The sequence below is a fragment of the Thalassophryne amazonica genome, chromosome 6 (genome assembly GCF_902500255.1).
Source record: "Thalassophryne amazonica chromosome 6, fThaAma1.1, whole genome shotgun sequence".
Classification (NCBI taxonomy): Eukaryota; Metazoa; Chordata; class Actinopteri; order Batrachoidiformes; family Batrachoididae; genus Thalassophryne; species Thalassophryne amazonica.
Genome location: NC_047108.1, coordinates 91,501,095 through 91,528,770, shown reverse-complemented (window position 1 = coordinate 91,528,770; position 27,676 = coordinate 91,501,095). Strand labels below are relative to the sequence as shown.

At 41.7% G+C, this 27,676-nt stretch overlaps 1 protein-coding gene across 1 annotated transcript in view; it reads right to left on the bottom strand.

Annotated features, from left to right (window-relative positions):
- Positions 1–1,458: 1,458 nt before the first annotated feature.
- Positions 1,459–27,676, bottom strand: part of LOC117511491 (cadherin-like protein 26) — a 76,525-nt gene continuing 50,307 nt past the window's right edge. The window contains exons 10-19 of the mRNA XM_034171510.1: positions 23,566–23,708; positions 23,211–23,441; positions 22,899–23,120; positions 10,536–10,660; positions 8,998–9,075; positions 7,573–7,719; positions 4,808–4,873; positions 2,107–2,145; positions 1,912–1,983; positions 1,459–1,804 (exon numbers count right to left, since the gene is read on the bottom strand). Coding sequence (XP_034027401.1) covers positions 1,586–1,804; positions 1,912–1,983; positions 2,107–2,145; positions 4,808–4,873; positions 7,573–7,719; positions 8,998–9,075; positions 10,536–10,660; positions 22,899–23,120; positions 23,211–23,441; positions 23,566–23,708 — 1,342 coding nt within the window. The 3' untranslated portion in view covers positions 1,459–1,585. The remainder of the gene's footprint in view (positions 1,805–1,911; positions 1,984–2,106; positions 2,146–4,807; positions 4,874–7,572; positions 7,720–8,997; positions 9,076–10,535; positions 10,661–22,898; positions 23,121–23,210; positions 23,442–23,565; positions 23,709–27,676) is intronic.

Genomic DNA, 27,676 nt, shown 5'->3' with positions numbered 1-27,676 from the left:
CACTTTTAACAAGAGATTTTGTCATGGAAAGCCGAGCGGAGGCTTCGCGCGTCACGACTGATTTGCTGATGGAGCGAGACAAAGGAACACCTCTGTTTTGGTCTCACAGGAGGGCTTTGAGATGGCGTTCAGACAGCTGTCGGTGGTTTTTCCATCGAGTGATTATCTGAGAAATTGTGGATGTGCCTGTACATGCCAGAACATGTCCCATGAGGCTTCATCACGGCGTTGCTTTGCGCCATGCGGCACCGCCGCGACGCGCGGAATTCCTCCGCACGTCTGTCTCAATGTGCCGAAAAAGTGCTGATGTCCACATCTTTTCACAATTCCTGTGCTAGTCAGACGACGTCCCGGATAAAACACAGCGTCCAGTTTGGAAATGAACGGCACATTCCACTGTTACAGGAGTTTTTGTCATGGAAAGAGGAGCGGAGGCTTTCACCGAAAGCCAGATAAATTTTTCTAATGGTTTCCAGCTGCCAGTCTCTAACAGTTTCTGAAAAAATCTGATGGAAAAAAAGCCCAAATCATTCTGCCATTTCCTGACAATGAAAATCCGCCGAGGGGTGGACCACTCCTCACTCAAAGCCTGCTCACAGGCGAATGATGCAACCGACAGGCGTGGAAAAACTCACGCATGCGCACGAGGGTTCAAGCTTGTCTGACGCAATCACACGTGATTCAAATCCATATGGTTTTTGAAAAAAATAATAAGGTCGGATACTTTTCTAATAGACCTCGTATAACAAAATGTGTCCTCTGTATTTAACCCATACTAATTACAGTTGGACACAATCCAGCCACTAGGGGCAGTGGGCAGCCACAGTCCGGTGCCTGGGGACCAACTCCAGATGTAGATGCTGCCTTGCTCAGGGCAGAGAAAGAAGCAGACCCTAAATAAACATGTTCTTGATTGTGGGAGGAAACCAGAGTGCCCGGAGGAAACCCAGAGAGACACGGGTAAAACATGCAAACTCTACACAGAAAGGCCGGGAATCGATCCCATGACCTTCTTGCTGTGAGGCACCAGTGCTAACCACTAATTCACCTTGCCACCAGAATGTGGCAGGGGTGGGGTTTGAACCAGAAACCTTGTGCACTCAAAATAAAGTGCCCTAACCACTTGGACACCACCCCTGAAATTTTAGTCCCAGAAAATTTCCAGGGTCATACATCTTTAAAAAAAAACACAACACAAAAAACACCTATATATATATATATATATATATATATATATATATATATATATATATATATATATACTGTTCGGACAATACCTGCTTGGCTCAAAGTGAAGTGTGAGAAACCACAAAGCAAGAAACAAGCAAACACACCCAGTTACTAACACTCAGAGCATAACAGTTTGTATAGTGCATAAGTTCCATTTTCATCATCAACAAAAGAAACATACTGTCATCCTTGCTGTTTGTATTAGACCCAGTGAATGTAACTGGCTCTACGTGGGTCAGATGCTTAAATCCAAAAAATGAAAACTTTAAAAAAAATCCAGCAATTACAGAGCCAGAATCACAAATCAAATGGGGATGACGTATGTGAATTAAACATCCCAGTAAAATGAGACACTTTAAGTCTGTATGTTCTTATTTTGTATTGTCTGGTTACAGATGGATCCCAAAGTCTTGAACTTTGGCCCCAAGTCATTCAGGAATTGCAGGTCTTCTCCCAAGTTGCTCAGCGACAGTTTGTCGAGTGATGGGCATTTGCTGCTCTCTCCTTCATAAGCATACTTATGGGGTTGGTACACGGGGTGCTCGACGTCATTTCCATCAATCATATACAGTCTCTTTGGAAGTAAGGAAAGAAAAATAGGTCATTGTTGGGGTTTTTTTTTGTGTGTTTTTGTTTGGGAGCTTTTGAGCACCCAGTGCTAAACCAATTACAGATTCTTACCCTGTCAATGTAATCTCCAATGTCATGAATTCCCCGCACACTGAGGGAACGTGTAGTCCTGGATGTGTTGGCCTGTTCGGAAAGACCAAGATATAGTGCAAATAAACTAAAAGTCTATATAGTGCGGTCTAGTAGAATTACATATCAGCTACTTCCATAAACAAATAAATGAAATCATTGAACAGCACCACACACCCAGTAGGAGTTCGATCTTGCTTTACTCCATGTAGAATACTAAAAGTGAGGAAATAAAGAAAATGCAGTCAGCAACAAGCGTTATTTCATTTATATACATGATCAGCCATAACATTGTGACCTCCTGCCTAATATGGTATTGGTTCCCCTTGCACCACCAATTGAGGCCCATTGAGGCAAAGACGATGTATAAGACATCTGAAGGTGTGTTGTGGTGTCTGGCAACAAGACCTTGAATTGGACCACATTAGCCAGCCACTGCGCCCTAAGGGGTATCACCAAGCTTTAGGCGCCCATGACTGTGTTTCTATACTCAACAAAAATATAAACGCAACACTTTTGGTTTTGCTCCCGTTTTGTATGAGATGAACTCAAAGATCTAAAACTTTTTCCACATACACAATATCACCATTTCCCTCAAATATTGTTCACAAACCAGTCTAAATCTGTGATAGTCAGCACTTCTCCTTTGCTGAGATAATCCATCCCACCTCACAGGTGTGCCATATCAAGATGCTGATTAGACACCATGATTAGTGCACAGGTGTGCCTTAGACTGCCCACAATAAAAGGCCACTCTGAAAGGTGCAGTTTTATCACACAGCACAATGCCACAGATGTCACAAGATTTGAGGGAGCGTGCAGTTGGCATGCTGACAGCAGGAATGTCAACCAGAGCTGTTGCTCGTGTATTGAATGTTCATTTCTCTACCATAAGCCGTCTCCAAAGGCGTTTCAGAGAATTTGGCAGTACATCCAACCAGCCTCACAACCGCAGACCACGTGTAACCACACCAGCCCAGGACCTCCACATCCAGCATGTTCACCTCCAAGATTGTCTGAGACCAGCCACTCGGACAGCTGCTGGAACAATCGGTTTGCATAACCAAAGAATTTCTGCACAAACTGTCAGAAACCGTCTCAGGGAAGCTCATCTGCATGCTCGTCGTCCTCATCGGGGTCTCGACCTGACTCCAGTTCGTCGTCGTAACCGACTTGAGTGGGCAAATGCTCACATTCGCTGGCGTTTGGCACGTTGGAGAGGTGTTCTCTTCACGGATGAATCCCGGTTCACACTGTTCAGGGCAGATGGCAGACAGCGTGTGTGGCGTTGTGTGGGTGAGCGGTTTTCTGATGTCAGTGTTGTGGATCGAGTGGCCCATGGTGGCGGTGGGGTTATGGTATGGGCAGGCGTCTGTTATGGACGAAGAACACAGGTGCATTTCATTGATGGCATTTTGAATGCACAGAGATACCGTGACGAGATCCTGAGGCCCATTGTTGTGCCATACATCCAAGAACATCACTTCATGTTGCAGCAGGATAATGCACGGCCCCATGTTGCAAGGATCTGTACACAATTCTTGGAAGCTGAAAATGTCCCAGTTCTTGCATGGCCGGCATACTCACCGGACATGTCACCCGTTGAGCATGTTTGGGATGCTCTGGACCGGCGTATACGACAGCGTGTACCAGTTCCTGCTAATATCCAGCAACTTCGCACAGCCATTGAAGAGGAGTGGACCAACATTCCACAGGCCACAATTGACAACCTGATCAACTCTATGCAAAGGAGATGTGTTGCACTGCATGAGGCAAATGGTGGTCACACCAGATACTGACTGGTATCCCCCCCCAATAAAACAAAACTGCACCTTTCAGAGTGGCCTTTTATTGTGGGCAGTCTAAGGCACACCTGTGCACTAATCATGGTGTCTAATCAGCATCTTGATATGGCACACCTGTGAGGTGGGATGGATTATCTCAGCAAAGGACAAGTGCTCACTATCACAGATTTAGACTGGTTTGTGAACAATATTTGAGGGAAATGGTGATATTGTGTATGTGGAAAAAGTTAATATTTGAGTTCATCTCATACAAAATGGGAGCAAAACCAAAGTGTTGCGTTTATATTTTTGTTGAGTGTAGTTCACCGTTTTTCCTTCCTTGAAGCACTTTTGGTAGGTAGGGACCACGACAGACCAGGACCATCTCACAAGAGTTGCAGATTTGGAGATGGTCTGGCCCAGTCATCTTAGCCAACACAAGTTGATCCTGGTCATAGTGACTCAAATCTTTTTCCTGCTTCCAACACATCAACTTCAAGGGCAATTTTGTGTGGATCCAGATGAAGAGGCAATTCTGCTTTTCATCCTTGATCCTTATCACTTTGACTCTAATTATAGGATAAAAGGAGGGATGAGATCATTATCAACGCTACCTGGAATCTGCTAGAGTCATTCTCCCATTTATGGGTCACACCCCACAGCTCTTCCTACCCCTGGGACCCCATTGGCTGTGACTGTCCATATCTTTTCTAGTAGACGACCAACCGGGAAATAAACAAAACTCTCTCACATTGGAGGTGTTTCTTGGCAACGACACTCGCGAGGCCACTTATGCCAGTGTATATCGTTGACTAACATTAGAAGGCTAATCTACAAGTTCAGCCATCTATGTGAAACACAGATTAGACGTCTAATGTTGGGCAACTGACCTTAGTCAACTAAGTTTAATAGACTAAAAAAATTAGACTGCTTTATGAAACCAGGCCTTGTGTTTTGAGTAACCATTATGCATAATGTTGACAAAACACAGTGGCTCACAGATACTAGTCAGCACAGTATGTGACACAAGACCCACATCTGGTTGGACTCAATGTTTAAATTGTATTTTGACTTGAAAAGTGTTAATCACTCACCTTGCCCAGCCCTCCCTGGCCCCTCGCAGTTAGTTGTTGTCTGCCCCAGGCCATGTTGTTGCTCATCTGTAGGGATGTACATGAGTTCAATGAAACCAGGGTCAATGGGCAGAATGAAACACAGCAATGGCAGTGTAGAGTTAGGTTTGAAGGTCATGTCTGCATCCTCGAATAAACACTGCCAACTTCATGTATTGTTTGGGTATTGTCCTGCTGCTTTGAAGCATTTCTCTGTGTTACAAGTAAGACATGAACCTATGTCTTTGGTAGCCACCAGATCTAGGTTCTGGAAAATAAAAAACCTGACAAACGTATTCAAAGATACATGTAACATCAAAACTACACATATGTTGACAGTGTGTGTTTGTGTGTGTGTATATATATATATATATATATATATATATATATATATACATACACACGAGGTCTGTTAGAAAAGTATCGGACCTTATTTTTTTTTCAAAACCTGATGTATTTGAATCAAGCCTGCTTGCGTGAGCCAACCTTGAACCTTCGTGCGCATGCGTAGATTTTTTCACGCCTGTCGATTGCGTCATTTGCTGGTAAGCAGCATTCGTGTGAGGACGTGTGAGGTGCTCTCATCTGATTTTCATTGCAAGGAAAATGACGGAACGACTGGAGCAGCACCGCATCAAATTTTGCCAGAAACTGAGCGACAGCCAGGTGGAAACCATTCGGAAGATTCAGACGGCTTTCGGTGACAGTGCTCTGGGTGTCACACAGATTGAGCGGTACAACCAGTTTAAAGATGCCCGACGCTACAGGCGGCCATCAGTATGCTGAAATGACCAGATCATTTCCAAAGTGAACACTGTGGTGATGTGGGACCGTCGTGTGACTATCCGAGAAATTGTGGAAGAGGTGGACATCAGCACTTTTTCAGCACATTCCACTGTGAAGATTTGGCCATGAAAAGAGTTGTAGCAAAACTCGTGCCGCTGCTGACGGAGCAAAAGCGCCTTCGTGTTGAAGCCTCACAGGACATACTGGACTCAGAAAAATGATGCCCACCTCTGACACGACTGAAAAGCCACCGAAAGCCGTCTGAATCTTCCGAATGGTTTCCACCTGGCTGTCTCTCAGTTTCTGGCAAAATTTGATGCGGTGCTGCTCCAGTCGTTCCGTCTTTTTACTTGAAATGAAAATCCGATGAGAGACTACACACGTCCTCACACAAAGGCTGCTTGCCAGCAACTGACGCAATCGACAGGCGTGAAAAAATTCATGCATGCGCACGAAGGTTCAAGGTTGGCTCACGCAAGCACACGTGATTCAAATCCATCAGGTTTTTGAAAAAAAAAGTTGGATACTTTTCGAACAGACCTCGTATATATATATATATATATATATATATATATATATATATATATATATATATATATATATATATATATATATATATATATATATATATATATATATATATATATATACAGCCAGGAGTGGTCATGGGGACAAGCTCCCACTACCTAAAAAGTGCTCCCATATGGCGTGCATGTCAAATAGTCCAGCTCCTGGCCTGCTCGTGTGGCTTAGCTTCTAAGCCTGGCAGAATTGCATCTACTGACAGGCGAAGGGACGAAGGCGGGTTTCTGGCACCTCAGAACTAGTCTCAAAACCAGTTGCTTCGGGTCAAAGCAACTGGTAAAGATTTACTGTACGGTGAGCTGGCAGAGGGCACTCGTTTGGCTGGTTGCGCATCAAGGATGTCTGCAAGAAGGACATGAAAATGTGCAGCATCAGTGTCAACACGTGGGAGCAGTGTGCAGAAGACAGTGCAGCCTGGCGCCTTACTACCAGAACAGGTGCACAGAGGGCTGAGCAGGAGAGGAACCAAAGTCTTGCTGAGCAACGAGCTAGGAGGAAGGAGCGACAGCTGCAGCCTCAGCAGGCATCACAGTACACGTGCAACAAATGCAGAGATTGTCACTCACGCATTGGACTGATAAGTTATTCATGCAGGTGCAGATAGAAATAAAAGAGAAAAATTTCCTCTATATTTGTATTGTCAACTGTGTCAGTAGCAGAAGGTCACCACTTTGAGTCTGGTCTGCTTGAGGTTTCTTCTTCAAATCATCAGAGGCAGTTTTTCCTCACCACTGTTGCCTTTCGGGGTTGGTAAGGTTAGACCTTACTTGTGGCAGCTTTGTTGTGATTTGGGCGCTATATAAATAAAATAAATTAAAATTGAATTGAAAAAGTGTAAAAAAACAAACAAACAAAAAAAGAAGCTAAAAACAAACTGGACTTTACACCATCATCTCCAGCAGGAACAAGGCACAGACATTTGAGATTAATGAACAGAATTTTCTCATCACAACAAAATAAATAATAGTGCACAATGCACAATCCAAAAGAAATAATACCAAATCAATAAACTTGATTGTCCATACTGTAACAAGAGATTATATTATTATTTATAAACTCTATTAAAGCCAACTACAGTACTGCATAATTTAATATATTCAGGACAGATGTTGCAAATGTTTACACCTTTTACAGCAACACAGTGATTTTTTTTTTTTTTTACAGTAGTTTGAGTCTTTAATTTATCAAATAATAATGTTCCTCTCAAATTATAACTGGAGTCCTTCATTTTAAACAGATTTTTGACATGTTGACCTTGAAGTTTGTTTTGTGACCAAGGAGTTAGAATTTTTCAATATGACCATTTTGTGAAATAATCACAAAAAGTCATGGCTTATGTCTCTGATTTCGTACATTTCTGTTTCTCTTTATTGTTTTTGACATTTTACATGGGAACTTCCATGACCTTTACAAAGGTTGTGAATAAAAGACAAACTGTTCCTACAAGGACCTGTTACCATACTGTGACGTGACCTGTTGTAGATTTCAATGTTTGTGCTCGTGATGGGAGAGACCTCAGTCATCTAACAGAGGAGGGATTTAATAATCGTAAACATTCAGCACAGTGTTTTCAGCATCTTCAGAGAACACTAAAATGACTTGTGATTAAACACAATAATTTGGAGTCAGGATTTGAAAAATAGGTCATTCATTTAAATAATTAAGACCTGGTCTTTGACATTTGTGTGACAAATTCAAAGTAAATTTGTATTTTAACATGATAACACTCCTCATACAAACATACTACAGTTAGAGAAATGTTTGTTTGTGTGTGTGTGTGTGTGTGTGTGTGTGTGTGTGTGTGTGTGTGTGTGTGTGTGTGTGTGTGTGTGTGTGTGTGTGTGTGTGTGTGTGTGTGTGTGTGTGTGTGTTCCACTACTCCTCCATGGTGCCATGCCAATTTCCACCAAACTTTCTGGGTTCTGTAATTTGACTCCAGAATTGCCTTTGAGGGGTTTATTTTGGCAAAAGACAAATAAATAAATAAATAAATAAAAAGGGTCATAGGTTAATTTATCTGTTTGTTCCCCCATTTTTTTCATTGTATAACAGTCAACTTCAAGTTTGTTTTGGTAAAGGTTGCCATTTGGGTTAAAGGTCAAAAGTGTGATTTTCAACCTTGGCTGACAGATATATTTGACCCGGGTGAAATTGCCCAGGTGAGGTGAGGTTTGCCAAAGGTCAATCATTAGGTTCAAAGGACACAATTTCAGATTTTCACTCCAATTTGCACCAGGTGTGGCACGCACATGGAGGTGGGTTCTGTAATTGCCTAGCAGGACCAGATTTGCCAAAAGTCAATCACTGGGTCAAGGTCATATGTATCTCACTGTTTGTTTGCCTACAACTCCTAGGTACTTTTGATGATTTCTACCAAATTTAGTAAGTCACTGAAGGTTGGCCCTGAAATTGTTGTCGTTGGATCAAATGTTCCAGAACAGCCCTGGCAAGATCAGCCCGCGGTCAACCATTTGGTTGAAGGTCAAATGTCATATTGCCAAAACCCTTACTGTGTTTATGCCTACAAGTGCTATTATCATCCCATACAAACCCTCTAACCTCTGTACATGTTCATAATGTAAATTTGTACCCAGTCACATAATTTATAACCTCTGATGTATGGTACCTGACTGCATGGATTATATGTTTTTTGTGCAGCAATCAAAGATGCATTGTTACATTCTTCTTTTGGCACAGACATCTAACTTGCACTATGCACACACTGACACTCCTAAGGACGTGTCCTGAAAAAGTGAAAAACACAAGTTGAGGAATGAACATTTAAAGGAAACGAGACTTACCGTGGCTGGCTGTGGTTTGGCACTGTCTATCACTGTCATCTTGTTGGTGATAGACGACAAGAGGAGAGCGGGGTCAGCCTGTGAGGAAAACAAGTAGCCACCATAAAATTTGTGTTGTTGTGGAATAAAATACAGTTCCAGGCATTAGCATGACAACATTGTTTACCATTGTCTATGTTTCTTTTTTCTCCATTTTTCCTTTCTTGTAGTGAGTATGTACATGTGTCTTTTTGTTATGTCCAGAACAGACGGATGAAAGCAAATCAGTGTTGTCAAAATGCATGTGATGGTCAGGGTCAGTACCTTTAAATCTCAGGTTTAAGCCACCGAACATCATTTGCTTTGTAATTGTTTGCTTTGTAATTGTTTCTATGTCACAACTGTAGGAAATATCAATGTGGACCCAAACGTAGTATACTTGTATATGGTAACATGGGTCCATAGTTCAAAATGACCTGTGACCTAGATGTTAACTTTGATTTAGAAATTTGTATTTATATTATATCTAATTGAATGACATAAAACCCCCAGGCATTGAGCATTATGCCCTCTGTTTATAGAGATCTACTTCCTCCTGCATTAAATGGTTTTAGATGAAGAACTGACTCTTAATTGAGTTCCAGTCTCCAAAAAGTTCTGTCTCAAATTAGAGTGACATAGGCTATGGAGTGGTTTGGTTTTGACAGAACAGAAATCTAGTTACACTTGGACCCAAACGAATGTGATGAACATCTATAGGAATATCACATAACTGCTGTTCAGCAATCAGAAAATAATGATTCACTTCACTGACTCAGTAGATTTCGCTTGCGAAAATAGTCTGTCTTACTGAAAACCACACCTGCTCCTAATTCATCATCAGTCCAGCATCTTCCAACCATTGGGTTGGGATATTGAGTGTGAATGCTTATATAAATGAGATTTGTTTTTTTGTTTTTTTTTATTTTAGTAAATTAAAAAAAAAGTAAAAAAAGAAATCACTTCGCACATCCCTTGACGACAGGTGTGTAAGAGAAGGCACAAAGGCTGCTAAACAAACAAAAAAACTCTCGCACACTGCCTCACTTGCAACACAACACAAAGGGTGAATTTAATCAAGCAAACAAGCAAGCAACGTTTCGGTCAAAGGCCATCATCAGGCAAATAATTTCCATGAATGAAAAGCCATCTTAAATAGGGTGTGGCTGATTACATCACAGGATGTTGTCCTGTGATGTAATCACAGTAAATTTGAAAAAAAAACAAAAAAAAACATTTTCCATGTTGTCATTATGGGGTGTTGTGAGTACAATTCTGAGAGAAGAAATGAATTTACTCCATTTTGGAATAAGGTGAAACATATAACAGATACTTTACACATCGTCCTCTCAGAGGCACCACCTGAACATCCCTCGACAATTCTGAGGAGCAGAGATGAATTCTTTCCCAAAATAATACCAATCGCAGTCAGTATGCAGATTCCTTTTGATTGAAAGCCTGAACAGCAAAGCTGCTTGATGTCCTGTGAACATGTCCGGCAGATATATTTGCATACACACCTTGCATGCAGATCCTCCTCCTTCTTGGTTGTATTTGATGAGGGTCTGGCTGCCCTCATCCTGCGCTGGAGGGAGGCTCTTGAATGTCTTTCCTCCACACTGGCACACAATAAGTAAGAGAAGTACTGCAAACACACATCAAAATGTCACTGAGAATGAACTGTACATGTTAAAGGACACGTTCATGTATTTACAGCCTTAGATGAATCAGGCACTGAACACAAGATATGTTGGAGTACAGACTATAATTTGGTAGAATTTCAAACTTGTAGAGCCTACAATTAGAGTTTCTCCTGGGAAGCATTCCAGTAAAAGACTCCTCAAGTAAGATTACAGAAGAAACAGCAATTACTGTCTCTACCAGTACAATCTGTGATTCTAGCAGATGTATTGCACGTTGGGCAGACAATCAAATTAATCAATTTGAATTAATCAAATGTGGCAATCAAACAAAAAATTCAGAAAGCTTTACTTAATGGTTGTCATGAGCCTGTAGGTTCTCACTCTGGCACGATGTGTTACTGGGTTTTGCTGGTAATACCCTTTTCTTTGTACTTCCCCCACATTCCCTTTCCTGTAACCCCGTCTTTGTTTGCACACCTTTGACACACAGAACAGCCAGGTGGTGTCTTTTCTGTTTGCTTTGCATGTACCTCCCCCTGGCACAGGGAAGGCATTGAACAGGTTTATGGGCTCTAATCACTTTTATTATCTCCCTCACACCCCTCTGTATTCACAGCTGTATATTTCCTGTGATTCTGGCTGGCTGTCCGTTATGGTCATTTCTTGTGGGCATATGCCCACATTACTTTTGCTGTCCTCCTCTAGCGCATCTTTTTCTTTGCAGCAGTTTGCTTTCCCTATCCTTCGCCTGGTTATCATGGGTTAAGGCTTGCCCATGTTGTTTCTCAGCGTAGGATCCATTCCAATTCAGTTTATTTACATCATGATAAATCACAGCAAAATCAGCTAAAGGCGCTTCACATGGGCAGGGTTGGGAGGGTTACTTTAAAAATGTATTCCGATACAGTTACTAGTTACCTGTTGAAAAATGTAGTCAGTAACGTAATCCAAGTACCATAATATTAAAGTAATGTAATTTGATTACTTTCAATTACTTCTGGATTACTCCAATATCAAATATGCTAATACAGACAAAAGAAACTAAATAGAAATAGTCTTGACCACATAGTACAGTTTATTAAGCAAAAATAAAACTGTTTCTTTTACATAACATGCTCTGTTTTACTTCACATTATGAATTAAGAGCACCCACAATATTGTTTTAAACACACCCAGTGTTCACCTGCTAAATTTTCAACAAAAAATGCCAAACAAATGAAGGATAATGAAAACTCAGGCGTGTGCGGATGAATTTATAATTAAAAGTGGCTTGCAGAACAATATACAAAACAAAAAAAGTCTGCTACTTGTTCAATAAACATAAAATTATCTTACCTTAGTCTTTCACATAGAATTCGCACCATGTTTAACATATCAGTCCACTTATTGAACTTTCAAAATAAGAACAACAGCATAATGAAAACCATTAAGTAAATACTGTCAGTAAGGAGGTGTGATCGCCATTTTAATTCTGGGCAAGTTAGTGATTTGCGTGCATAGAAGTTCAAGAAACAGGTGGAATATGCTGGAAAGCTGCGCATGTTGGCAAAGCCACAAACGGAGGAACAAGGGAGACAATATTTCCTTCCATAAGTAAGTGGTTTTGGTTCTTCTTGTCACTTTGTCCGTGATATTTGAATGATGTACAGCCGTATGTTTCCTGCCGTACCTGTGTCACCCGATGACATGGACCATTAACTCTTCACTTATGTCTAGTTGATATTTTCCACTGCTAGACCAATGTCTAGTTAAAATACTTGTCATTAGGGATTAAAATTGTTTGACAAGACGGGGGATTTTATTTTTATTTGCACCTTAAAATAATGAGATTATAATGACCTGCACTGTACCACTCACAGTCAGACCCACACAGAGAGATGTGTACCACACCACTGACTTCATGAATGAAACTCGGTCAATAAAGGATAATTGTGTAAAAATATAATATATATAAATGTATTGTAATGGTTTTAGGAGCTGCGCTGTGTTGAACAGCAGCAGCTGCAGCAGGATGTCTCAGCTCGGCAACTTGAACAGTGCAGTAACGTGTAACTGTCAACACTAATATTTGGGAATGTGTGTATGTCAGAGTAAGTTGAATACTTTCCTGACATAATTTAATTTTACTGGCTCGATATCGAGGTCAAAATGGCATTTTAACACATATTTTGCGAGCATTTTGTGTGTTCAGTTGCGACTCTCCATTGAAAATGCATTAACATCCGTGTAGTTCATCAATATTTTGCCCGGTTAGGAGACGTCATGTCGCTCTCCATGAAGGGACGTTTTGTTTCAAAGAAAAAAAAAAAAAAATTATATACAGATAATATCATAAAATCTGAATACGTCTTTTTTTCTGTAACTGTAGCGGAATACAGTTACCTTTTTTTGTATCCTAATTACGTAATGCATGTATTCCGTTACTCCCCAAGCCTGCACATGGGTAAGGTCTAACCTTACAAACCAGCTGAGCAAGCACATAGGTGACAGTGGTAAAGAAAAACTCCCTCTTCTGTTTTTTTTTTTTTGAGGAAGAAACCTCAAGCAGACCAGATTTAGACAGGTGGTGCACAGTTTAGGCCATTTTTTACAGTAACAGATTGTATAAAACAAAAATACAGTACAGAAAAAAATCAACACAGAGCTCTGAACAGATGTGATTCTAATATATATATATATATATATATATATATATACGAGGTCTGTCAATAAAGTATAGGTCCTTTTTATTTTTTTCAAAAACTATATGGATTTCATTCATATGTTTTTACGTCAGACATGCTTGAACCCTCGTGCGCATGCGTGAGTTTTTCCACGCCTGTCGGTGACGTCATTCGCCTGTGAGCACTCCTTGTGGGAGGAGTCGTCCAGCCCCTCGTCAGAATTCCTTTGTCTGAGAAGTTGCTGAGAGACTGGCGTTTTGTTTGATCAAAATTTTTTCTAAACCTGTGAGACACATCAAAGTGGACACGGTTCGAAAAATTAAGCTGGTTTTCAGTGAAAATTTTAACGGCTGATGAGAGATTTTGAGGTGATACTGTCGCTTTAAGGACTTTCCACGGAGTGAGACATCGTGCAGCGCTCCCAGGCGCCGTCGTCAGCCTGTTTCAAGCTGAAAACCTCCACATTTCAGGCTCTATTGATCCAGGACGTCGTGAGAGAACAGAGAAGTTTCAGAAGAAGTCGGTTTCAGCATTTTATCCGGATATTCCACTGTTAAAGGAGATTTTTTTAATGAAAGACGTGCGGACGGGTCCACGCGTCAGGACGCAGCCGGCGCGGTGCGGCGGCACAGGAAAAACACCTCCGTGTTGATAACCGTTTGTAAAATCCAGGCGGCTTTTGAGGGCTTTCAGTGGAGAGAGTATATGAGAAATTGTTTAACAGCTGGACATGTTCCAACTTGTCCTTAAGGCTTCCAACAGAGGTGTTTTTCCTGTGGCGGAGTGTCGCAGCGGCTGTGAGCCGACGCTGCAATCCGCCCACACGTCTTTCATTAAAAAAATCTCCTTTAACAGTGGAATATCCGGATAAAATGCTGAAACCGACTTCTTCTGAAACTTCTCTGTTCTCTCACGACGTCCTGGATCAATAGAGCCTGAAATGTGGAGGTTTTCAGCTTGAAACAGGCTGACGACGGCGCCTGAGAGCGCTGCGCGACGTCTCGCTGTGTTGGAAGTCCTTAAAGCGACAGTATCACCTCAAAATCTCTCATCAGCCGTTAAAATTTTCACAGAAAACCAGCTTAATTTTTCGAACCGTGTCCACTTCGATGTGTCTCACAGGTTTAGAAAAAATTTTGATCAAACAAAGCGCCAGTCTCTCAGCAACTTCTCAGACAAAGGAATTCTGACGAGGGGCTGGACGACTCCTCCCACAAGGAGTGCTCACAGGCGAATGACGTCACCGACAGGCGTGGAAAAACTCACGCATGCGCACGAGGGTTCAAGCATGTCTGACGTAAAAACATATGAATGAAATCCATATAGTTTTTGAAAAAATAAAAAGGACCTATACTTTACGGACAGACCTCGTATATATATATATATATATATATATATATATATAGAACAAATAAAATAAAATATCCCCTCATGAAATTGCCAGAATTACTGCCAGACCTTTGTAAGGAGTGTGATTCCTTGAGATTCCCAGACTAAAACAGTTAAATGTGGTCTATTAAACATTAGGTCTCTCTCTTCTAAGTCCCTGTTGGTAAATGATATAATAATTGATCAACATATTGATTTATTCTGCCTTACAGAAACCTGGTTACAGCAGGATGAATATGTTAGTTTAAATGAGTCAACATCCCCGAGTCACACTAACTGTCAGAATGCTCGTAGCACGGGCCGAGACGGAGGATTAGCAGAAATCTTCCATTCCAGCTTATTAATTAATCAAAAACCCAGACAGAGCTTTAATTCATTTGAAAGCTTGACTCTTAGTCTTGTCCATCCAAATTGGAAGTCCCAAAAACCAGTTTTATTTGTTATTATCTATCGTCCACCTGGTCGTTACTGTGAGTTTCTCTGTGAATTTTCAGACCTTTTGTCTGACTTAGTGCTTAGCTCAGATAAGATAATTATAGTGGGCGATTTTAACATCCACACAGATGCTGAGAATGACAGCCTCAACACTGCATGTAATCTATTATTAGACTCAATTGGCTTTGCTCAAAATGTAAATGAGTCTACCCACCACTTTAATCATATCTTAGATCTTGTTCTGACTTATGGTATGGAAATAGAAGACTTAACAGTATTCCCTGAAAACTCCCTTCTGTCTGATCATTTCTTAATAACATTTACATTTACTCTGATGGACTACCCAGCAGTGGGGAATAAGTTTCATTACACTAGACGTCTTTCAGAAAGCGCTGTAACTAGGTTTAAGGATATGATTCCTTCTTTATGTTCTCTAATGCCATATACCAACACAGTGCAGAGTAGCTACCTAAACTCTGTAAGTGAGATAGAGTATCTCATCAATAGTTTTACATACTCATTGAAGACAATTTTGGATGCTGTAGCTCCTCTGAAAAAGAGAGCTTTAAATCAGAAGTGCCTGACTCCGTGGTATAACTCACAAACTCGTAGCTTAAAGCAGATAACCCGTAAGTTGGAGAGGAAATGGCGTCTCACTAATTTAGAAGATCTTCACTTAGCCTGGAAAAAGAGTCTGTTGCTCTATAAAAAAGCCCTCCGTAAAGCTAGGACATCTTTCTACTCATCACTAATTGAAGAAAATAAGAACAACCCCAGGTTTCTTTTCAGCACTGTAGCCAGGCTGACAAAGAGTCAGAGCTCTATTGAGCTGAGTATTCCATTAACTTTAACTAGTAATGACTTCATGACTTTCTTTGCTAACAAAATTTTAACTATTAGAGAAAAAATTACTCATAACCATCCCAAAGACGTATCGTTATCTTTGGCTGCTTTCAGTGATGCCGGTATTTGGTTAGACTCTTTCTCTCCAATTGTTCTGTCTGAGTTATTTTCATTAGTTACTTCATCCAAACCATCAACATGTCTATTAGACCCCATTCCTACCAGGCTGCTCAAGGAAGCCCTACCATTATTTAATGCTTCGATCTTAAATATGATCAATCTATCTTTGTTAGTTGGCTATGTACCACAGGCTTTTAAGGTGGCAGTAATTAAACCATTACTTAAAAAGCCATCACTTGACCTAGCTATCTTAGCTAATTATAGGCCAATCTCCAACCTTCCTTTTCTCTCAAAAATTCTTGAAAGGGTAGTTGTAAAACAGCTAACTGATCATCTGCAGAGGAATGGTCTATTTGAAGAGTTTCAGTCAGGTTTTAGAATTCATCATAGTACAGAAACAGCATTAGTGAAGGTTACAAGTGATCTTCTTATGGCCTCGGACAGTGGACTCATCTCTGTGCTTGTTCTGTTAGACCTCAGTGCTGCTTTTGATACTGTTGACCATAAAATTTTATTACAGAGATTAGAGCATGTGGTTTGAATCATATTTGTCTAATAGATTACAATTTGTTCATGTAAATGGGGAATCTTCTTCACAGACTAAAGTTAATTATGGAGTTCCACAAGGTTCTGTGCTAGGACCAATTTTATTCACTTTATACATGCTTCCCTTAGGCAGTATTATTAGACGGTATTGCTTAAATTTTCATTGTTACGCAGATGATACCCAGCTTTATCTATCCATGAAGCCAGAGGACACACACCAATTAGCTAAACTGCAGGATTGTCTTACAGACATAAAGACATGGATGACCTCTAATTTCCTGCTTTTAAACTCAGATAAAACTGAAGTTATTGTACTTGGCCCCACAAATCTTAGAAACATGGTGTCTAACCAGATCCTTACTCTGGATGGCATTACCCTGACCTCTAGTAATACTGTGAGAAATCTTGGAGTCATTTTTGATCAGGATATGTCATTCAAAGCGCATATTAAACAAATATGTAGGACTGCTTTTTTTGCATTTACGCAATATCTCTAAAATTAGAAAGGTCTTGTCTCAGAGTGATGCTGAAAAACTAATTCATGCATTTATTTCCTCTAGGCTAGACTATTGTAATTCATTATTATCAGGTTGTCCTAAAAGTTCCCTAAAAAGCCTTCAGTTAATTCAAAATGCTGCAGCTAGAGTACTAACGGGGACTAGAAGGAGAGAGCATATCTCACCCATATTGGCCTCTCTTCATTGGCTTCCTGTTAATTCTAGAATAGAATTTAAAATTCTTCTTCTTACTTATAAGGTTTTGAATAATCAGGTCCCATCTTATCTTAGGGACCTCGTAGTACCATATCACCCCAATAGAGCGCTTCGCTCTCAGACTGCAGGCTTACTTGTAGTTCCTAGGGTTTGTAAGAGTAGAATGGGAGGCAGAGTCCTTCAGCTTTCAGGCTCCTCTCCTGTGGAACCAGCTCCCAATTCAGATCAGGGAGACAGACACCCTCTCTACTTTTAAGATTAGGCTTAAAACTTTCCTTTTTGCTAAAGCTTATAGTTAGGGCTGGATCAGGTGACCCTGAACCATCCCTTAGTTATGCTGCTATAGACTTAGACTGCTGGGGGGTTCCCATGATGCACTGTTTCTTTCTCTTTTTGCTCTGTATGCACCACTCTGCATTTAATCATTAGTGATCGATCTCTGCTCCCCTCCACAGCATGTCTTTTTCCTGGTTCTCTCCCTCAGCCCCAACCAGTCCCAGCAGAAGACTGCCCCTCCCTGAGCCTGGTTCTGCTGGAGGTTTCTTCCTGTTAAAAGGGAGTTTTTCCTTCCCACTGTAGCCAAGTGCTTGCTCACAGGGGGTCGTTTTGACCGTTGGGGTTTTACATAATTATTGTATGGCCTTGCCTTACAATATAAAGCGCCTTGGGGCAACTGTTTGTTGTGATTTGGCGCTATATAAAAAAAAAAATTGAATTGAATTGAGTATTCCATTGGAATGCCCCAATCCGCTTCATTTGTTTTGACTCTGCCTCTTGTCTCTGGTAATGATTGTTTGAGTTATTCCTACTGTGAAACAGGTGGATCCCGGTTAACCACCTTTGAGTTAATTTAATTTCCTACTTTTAAACTCTGACAAGACTGAAATGATGGTCCTTGGTCCAGCAACACATCAGCATCAATTTGACCAGCTAACGCTTAGCGTAGGCTTGTGTGTCATGTTGGGGTGATTTTTGATCCTACATTGTCCTTTGACCTCCACATTAGAAATATTACGAGGACTGCTTTCTTCCACCTGTGAAACATAGTGAAGATTCGTCCCATCCTGTCTATGGCTGATGCTGAGATCCTGATCCATGCGTTTATCTCTTCTAGATTGGACTACTGCAATGTTCTATTTTCTGGTTTAACGCAATCCAGCATTAGGGGTCTCCAGTTTGTTCAAAATGCTGCTTCCAGACTTTTGACACAAAGCAGAAAGTTCAACCACATTACACCCATTTTGGCATCCCTTCACTGGCGTCCTGTCCCAGCGAGATCAGATTTTAAGATTCTGTTACTAACCTATAAAATTATTCAGAGACTAGCACCTCCCTTCCTAGCTGACCTAATTAAACCTTACATACCGGCCTGGGCTTTGCGTTCTTAGGGTGCAGGACTACTTTGTGTCCCTCGGGTGAATAAGAAGTCTGCAGGTCACAGAGCTTTCTCTTATTGTGCCCCTGTTCTGTGGAATGATCTCCCTGCATCAATAAAACAGTCAGATTCTGTGGAGGCTTTCAAGTCCAGACTTAAGACACATTTATTTTCCCTTTCATATGGCTAGCATACTGGCATAGTATAGTTCTACGCTTTTCACTCTTTTAATTCATTTTATTAGGAAATGGAGCGGGCCACGGCCTCAACTTCAAATAAATTCTGGGTCTTTTAGTGAAGCTCAGAGCTAGTGGCCGGCGATCACCTTAGTATTTCCTGTTTTTCTTGTTGTTTAATGCTGACAAGTTATACTGTATTTCTTCTCTTTCTGATGCCTGATTCTGTTTTTTCTCTTTGTTTAAGGTGCAGCTCCATCCAGAGATGGGTGTTGTGTTTGTGTTGGCGATCCTCCTGTCCTGTGTGCCAATAGCATTTCTTGTATATTCGTCCGTGAATTGTTCTGTGAATTGTTCTGTAATTTATGTTTGTAGCATGGCCCTAGCAGAGGGTCACCCCTTTGAGTCTGGTCTGCTTGAGGTTTCTTCCTCAGAGCGAATTTTTCCTTACCACTGCTGCTCTGGGGGTTAGTAAGGCTAGACCTTACTTGTTTTATTAGTAAAGGAACAGGTCTCAGCCTCAATTTTATCTACATTCTGGATCTGTTAGTGAAGCTTAGGGCTATCAGCGATCACCTAAGTATTTTCTCTTCTTTCCTGTGGATTCACTGCTGATGAATTATACCTTAGGTGTAGTTTTTAGATCTGCTTTTAAATTCTCTCTGTCCGAGGACGAATAGTGGGACGGTTACTGAACACAGGGTGCCGAACTGACAGCTAGATGCCACACCTGAAGCTGATGCAGCACACTGCAGTCTGCGTTTGGAATGGACTTTGCAGTGGAAACAGGCCCACTGATGGCTTGCGGAATGCTGGATGACCCCTGCCTGTAGCATAACCATCTGCGTGGACTTCTCATCAAATACCTATTCTTTTGTTGTTATGTCATGTTGTTTTGATTTCCTGTTTTCTGTTTCTTCACCTTTATAAAGCGTTGTAAAAACCATATAACTGTTAGAATGGCCTAAGCAGTGGGTTACCCCTCTGATTCTGGTCTGCTTGAGGTTTCTTCCTCAATATCATCAGAGAGAGTTTTTCCTTTTTTTACCACTGTTACCTGTGTTCTTGATCTAGGGGTTGGAAAGGTTAGCTTTTGCTTGTGTGACGCGCCTTGAGGCAGCTTTGTTGTGATATCACGCTATATAATATTAAATAAATTGAAATTGAAATGAACCAAATTTTAGTTTGTCTCTTAGGCCCCCTTCACACATAGCACGATTGAAGCCAACTAGTGCATGAAGGAGGAATTGCTTGCCATTCATGAAAAATTGGTTCCACCTCTAACGCCATGTATATCTGTCGCCACAACAATTCGCACACACCAGCGGCCAAAAGACAGAGAGTGCCCTGTCAGTGCCCATTCGATCCCTCTCTCGGCAGGTGTCGGCCAAATTCCAGGAACCACACATGAACATCCAATACCACTCACAGAGCACTTAGGAAATGTGGGGCCATTCGCGCAGTCAGCATGAAAATAGTCAGCAGGTGAGCACTGTCAAGCTGGCTGTGAAATTTGTCTAAGTGCCCCCACGACTGTGGCTTTGCCAAGCTACACACATCATGTGGCGTGTCAGACATGGCACATGCCCCCCCAACACATGTGGCATGCGTGTGTATCACGTGTGTTGTGCCCCCTCTGCCTCCCCCCACAACACATGTAGCGTGCAGGGGTGGGGGGGGACCGGCCAGCTACATCTGAGTGCACACAGCATGGCTAGCCGCCTCTCAGCTGATCACGCCCAGAGACTCACTGACAGCTACAAATGATGGCTCAGTGCACACGGCGTGTCACATTTAAAACACAGAGACCACAGCCAAGACAGGTATATAAATAATTACTACAATAACTACATACACAATTACATAACTAAAAAGAAAAAAAATAACACAGAAACAGAGATTGATACTTTGTTTTGTGCACTGAATAGAGAGGGGGTGTGTCTGCCAACAGCAGCAGCTGTTGAGATCTCTGGTCCTTGATGTCACAGCTGTAGAACACATTCCGTGTTTTGAAGGACATGACTTTACAACTGTCCACTGTGATGCGCGTGTGTCTGCTTGCTGTCCTCACATGAAAATACATGAAAACATATATTGCTTTTGTGATGGGCTGCAGTGAATGAGCGCACACATTAACAGACTGTCCCAGATGAAACAGACTGTCAGATCATGTGAACACGCAGCAGGCGATCTGAATGCCACGTCACCCACGTGAGCTATGTTCCACATGACGCGGTGTCTGTCCTGCGTTGGGCCGCTCATAGGATATGCGTGTCAGGCCAGACACACACGCGGGGGTAGCTGGACACGCCAGGCCAACAGATGTGGACATAATAAGAGCACATTGCTTAATTTAAGATATACCTTACTGAATTTTCATGTCATGACTGTACAGCCCAGTCTCACATTTTTTTCATGCGCCTGTCACGAAATGAGTCCAATTTTCGTGACAGGTTTTTTTTAAACTCACTATTACTAACCCTACTCCTACTCCCAACCCTAACCATAACCACCCCTGACCCCCCGCTTCACATTTAATTTTGTGCAGCCATCACAGAATGAATTAGAATGAATTTGTGCTGCCGTGATGAAAATGAGGCACTTTTCATCACATTATCATGAACCAATAGATTAATGTATATTTCATGCTGCTGAATCACGACTTGCCATGAGACCAAGTTAGACTGTACATCTATGACCATGGGTCATCTATAGAGGAACAGATGGTTCATAGTTGTTCAATAAGAGGGATTCAATAAATTGCTGTGTTTTTATGGCGTGTGGTTTTTATTTTCTTTTTCTCCACAGCAGAGGCACGATGTGGTGCAACATGTTCCAGCTGGTTTTTACTTTTTTATCCACAGCAGAGGTGGTGCAACACGGTCCAGCTGCATACACTGTGTTTGCCCACGCACACGAAAGTGCACTAAACCATCGCCAGTATATCGTACACATCTGTCCGATTGTGCGTCCTTCACCACAGCAGGTGGAATGTTTCATGGTTCCCCATTTCCTTTTGGTTCACGGATTACCTTCCGGTTTCTGCGTCTTTCCTGTTATGTGTGAAGGGGCCCTTAACTATGTGTGTTTGTACAGCTAACTTCTTTTACATTTTTAATACATTGCCGTAATTGTTCATTTATCTTGTATTCTGCTATTAACGATTGTATGCTTTTGGTTTTTTCTTTTATGTATGGACCACAATGGAAATAAGTGTTTTCACTTTTGTTGTGTTATCCATGTATTATTTGATGCACATACTTTGATATGTGTATTGAGCTGTACTAAATACATTCATTCAATCAATCAATCAGTCAATCAATTGGATGTCTATAAATGCTGTGTTGAAAATTCCTTCCTTTGTTAAAAAAGCACTTGTGAAAATATTGAAAAAAACATTAAATTTCGTAGGAGGGCTGATAATTTTGTTGTCATCTGTACATTGTAAGTAATGATAAAATTCAATAATAGCTCCACTATGCAGTTTTAAAGTTTACAAAAATGAGATTTGTTTTTGTATAAAGCTCTTCTACAAGTAACCCATGTATTTCCTTTCCAGCTGTTCTTTAACTATGAATAACCTCAGAAAAAATCACAATGAATTTATGACTGAAGCTAAGTCATCTAAAAAAATATACCATAATTACACATACATCAGGAGATTGCAGACAATGACTTAATTGATATGGAGATATCTGACTTGGCAGCAAAATGTTGGATGTTCAGTGAGGCTTCATAAAACATAAAGATTGTAGTTTTCTTTACAGTTGCTGGTTGCACACACACTATGGCTCTAGGTTGGTCGTAGGTGTGAATTGGAGTGTGAATGAGTTTGATTATATGTGTCAGCCCTGTCCAACCCTGGCAACCTGTCCCAGGGTGTATCCCACTTTGTAACCAATGATTGCTGGGATAGACTCCAGCTCAGTGATCCTTAAATGGAATAAGCGGGTTCTGAAAATGGATGAGTGGATACTTACGCAAAAATGCTAATAATCCCAGAAACAACAGTCCAATTCCAGGTGCGCCAAATTGCTTTGTCAGTGGCCATTTGCCAAGGCACTGTTGGCCTTGTCCACAGTCACAAACTATCACAACCAGAGTTTCACGTCCAGCTGAACCTTGTTGGTCCTGAATCACCAGGGGCACTGAGTAGTTACCATAAGCTAATATCCTCAGGCTGACAAGACCACCTTCCATACCTGGTCACAAATAGACAGGTGTTGCAGAACATCTAATGAAACAAACACACAGATGTATTCAAATAAGTCAATTGCACAGTATATACTAACCAACGGAAGGGTCTAGTTTCCATAGCTCCTTCAGTTTTGTATCATCACTTGACAAGAAGAAGGCAAATGGCCCAGAGAAAGGATCAGCATCACTGTCATTGACTGGCACCATGATCATCTTCTCCTTGTTTCCACACATAACAATTCCATTCTTGGACAGCTTTGGTGTGTTATCATTAATATCACCCAGGTGGACAAGGACTGTGCATGTCCCTGTGGCCTGAGGTTCACCTTGGGAAACAGTAACAAAAGATTATTGAATGAAATCAGTCATTATGGTTTAACTGTTATTTAGTTGGCTAGTAGACCTGATTGAATAACTTGTATTTAATGACAACATGCCATGCTGTCATACCATCATCTATGGCACCAATGACAATTTTGTAAACATTGTCATTAACATGAGGTGACTCTCTGTCCATCTTCTTCGCTGAAGTCAGTTTTCCTGTTTTCTCATCAATGGTCACCCAGTTAGCCGGATCCTCCAACAACTTAAACCTGATGATAGTAGAAGTTGGAAAATGAAGCAGAAAAAAGTGATGAATTAAAATGAATAAATGTGCAACATCATTTTGTGTTGTATACAAAACAGAATAATCATAAATATTGTAAATCTGGGTAAAGACGGGGATTCTTTTGCTTACCCAATGTCATCAATGTCATGCCGAGGTGACACGGGGGGGTATGGGGGGGTGATCCTGATGGGGTTATTGTTAAGGTTAGGGGAAGGGAGAGGATTATCTTATGGTTAGGTTTAGGGGAAAGGGTAGGGTTAGAAAAAAAAAAAACCTCACGAAAATGTGACCCATTTCCTGACAGGAGCACAAAAAAGGGTGAGACTGGACTGACACAGCCACATGTTTATGGATCCTATCCATGTTCCCAGACACTTAATGACATTTTTCACCGATTCAGCAGTAACAAGAACTGGTTTACTTTGAGGTTCTTAGCTTTCCACATAGGCTTACACTACACAGTGGTGAGTGTTCTAACTCTGGAATGGTTAAATTAGTTTTTGTCCCAAGTAGCAGTGCCACTGCTGGCCTGTGATCTCAAACTGTTTGTATTTGTGTGGATTATTGTACTGACATATCTGACCTGCTGTGCTGATATGCTGCTAGTTTATGATAGACAGTCCTTGATCAACATTTGGGATACTTTGATATTTGGCCCGTGTTTCCAGGATGTAAATTTGTCTCCATTGTTGGTTGATGTATTGCATGACCTGCATTGTTTGATGGCTATTTCTCTGGATCGGAGGTGCAGGAGGGTCCGACAGAGACGTGGAAAATGAGGAGGTATCTATGCCTGGGTCAGGGCTTCTCATTTTGGGGACATCTTTGGACTTTGGGTAGCTTTTGGGGCTTTCTGTTCTTTTGTTGTGAATGGGGCCTCACCTGTCAGTGGGTTATGCCTGTGTATCCAGAATGACAGACATGGCTGCGGTGGCTCCAAAAGGGACCAAGCAGAGCCAATGTAGATTTTGAGCAATTTTCACCCTCTATTTTTTTGCAACTGTTAAAGACGGCTGGGAAAATTTGGATAACACTTGTGAAGGCCACGTCACTAACAAATTGTTTGTATTGCTGGATTTTTACAACTCCTGTGAACACATTCATAACTTGTTGTTATGAATGTGAAGTTGGAAATTGAAGAGGTGATGATGAATATCATCAGCGCATATGCACCACAGGTAGGTTGTGAGCCGAAGGAGAAAAAAGATTTCTGGAATTAGTTGAGGTGATGGAGAGAGTACCCAAGCATGATTGGAGTGGACTTCAGTGGGCATGTTGGTGAAGGGAACAGAGATAATGAGGAAGTAATGGATAGATATGGTATCAAGGACAGAAATGTAGAAGGGCAGATGGTAGGTGATTTTGCAAAAAGTATGGAAATGGCTGCAATGAATACCTACTTTAAGAAAAGGGAGGAGCACAGGGTGCTAAAAGAAATTGGAGACTGTATGGTGGTGGCAGGGTATAGCGTAGATAGACAGTATAGGATGGTGGTTTGTAGGATGACTTCAGATGTGAACAAGAGGAAGAGCATCAGAGCTCAATAGGCTTTCAGGAACACTGGGGAATGCCCCTCGGCAATGTCCTCAGTAGCGGGGCAGACGGTCCCTCTGTGACGTGCTCAGCTGCAGAAGCGGCAGGGCCCGTGGCAATGCCTTCAGAAGTAGGGGCGGATGACCCCTCAATGATGTCCTCAGAGGCTGGGGCAGACAGCCCCGCAGTGAAACCCTCAGGAGTGGTGGCTGATGACTCCCTGACATCTTCGGGTCCAGAAACAGATGCCCCCTCCGGTGCTGTGGGTGCTCCCAATGGAGCACCACATGCAATGACATCTGCTGATTCCAGTGGGCCAATGACGTCTGCTGAGATGGGGGCATATGGCCCCTCTGTGACGTCTTCAGGTGCAGAGGCAAGCAGCCCCTTGACAGCATCCTCAAAGACGGACTGCCCCCCCGTGACACTGTCAGAGGCTGGGACTGATGACCCCTCTGTGATGTCCTTAGGAGTGGAGATGGTCACCTACGCCACCTCCGGTATGGTGCTGGCCCTGCTCACCAACCTGCAACACAAAGAAGACTGATTTGGTTGCCCTGTGACCACCCTTGAGCGACAAAATGGCTCTGATGAGGGGTTGTGTCTCCTCCTGGATTGGTCCCAATGCCGGCACCGACGATGACTGCAGCCTCTGTAGCTGCCTGCTGGTGGTCCTCTCTGTCGGACTTAGATCAGCGCTTGTTCCTTCTCCTCCTGGCCCCGCCCAAGCCAGAGGTGATGTCAAGCGAGGGCCAAAGTGGATCTGGACCAAAGTCGACCAAAGTGGATCTGCTGGTTCTGTCAGCTGCGGTGTTGCGGGGACCACCAGTGGCTGGAGAAGCATGTGGGGCGCTGGGTGTGGAGGCATGTGGGAAGCTGACAGTGGTGATGGAGAAGAGGTCCCAGAGTCTGGCCCATAGGTGGATGTGTTGGGTAGAGTGTCTGAAGGCTGAGGAAGGGCTGACTGAAGACTGCTGAGGGTTTTGTGGAGTGTGAACATAATACACTGGACAATGACCAGATCTGGCATGAAGGTGGGAGAAGAGTCTGCGTATTAAGTTTTTATGTCTGCAAAGGACGTAATAAAAACATCAGCATTTATTTATTTGTTATTAGCAGGATTGCATCAAAACTACTGCACCGATTTTGACAAAGTTTTCACTGCAGATAAATATTAGGCCATGGAAGACTCCATTAAATTTTGGAGGTGATCTGGATCCATATCCAGATTCTTGATCAAGATATCACCTTAAATAGGCTTTGAAGGATTACGTCAAAACTACTTCACGAATTGTCACCAAATTTGCACCACAAATAGATATTAGGCCTTGGAAGATTCCCCGGAATTTTGGAGTTGATCCTGTGTCGCAGACAGAATGCACCCCCCTAAAAATTAGTCTGCCCTGCCTTCACTGTGCATGCATCATTTGGGACCACAGCAGCTCGTCTGAGTCTGGCTCTCTTCACCCAAAGCGATCAAAGGGAATAATGTGATTATTAACCATCAGATGATAAAGTAAAACCTCTTAAATCATTCTTAAGTCAGTTTTAATCAGAAATGAGGCGATAATCGGTGAGTCATTACTGATGCTTTGAAATGACAGCGGTGCAGTGAACGCATCAGCAGCAGCTCCTCTAGCTGTGGTGCTCTGATCGCTTCCTCTGTCTTTTATTCTGAAATAATGCTGAATTTATGTGAAAATGATTGTTGTACAAAACCTTCAGCTGTCATTGAGATGTGTGTTTTAATAATCCCATGAAGGAACATAGAAAAAGAGCCCAAATAAAACATGACCGAGTAATCCAAACACAACGAAAATCAAGAACAAACAAAACACCCTAACAAAATGCAACTGCCAGGAGGTGACAAATTACATTCTTGGTACTTACAAAACTGCAGAGGGAATAAAGAAAAGAATGTGAGGAGAGTGAACAAACATGCAAGTAAACAGAGACACAGGTGCTACTTAAATACCAAACCAACTGATGGATAAATGAAGGATGGGTGTGAGATGGGGTCAAAAGGCCAGGAGACAAACAACCAACAAGAAGGTAACTGGGAACAGACATCTAAGGGTAAGAAAAAAACAAAACATATGATAACAAAATAGCCAAAGCAGCAGAACATTCACAAAACCAAAATGCAAATCTAAGTACATAATGACAAATCAAACATGGAACTAAAAAATGCATAAAGTGCCAAAGTGAAAAGACAGACAAGAAACAGAGTAAAAAGGGAGGCAACACATACTCTACCATGACAGAGACTAAACAATAACCAACACAAAATCAAGATACAACAGATGAAAACTGATAAGGAGCTCCAAAGTGAATCAAAGTGGGAACAATTAAAGACAATGACAATAAGACACAGAGGGGGTTATAGGCAACAAACACATAAGTGCATACTCAGAAACA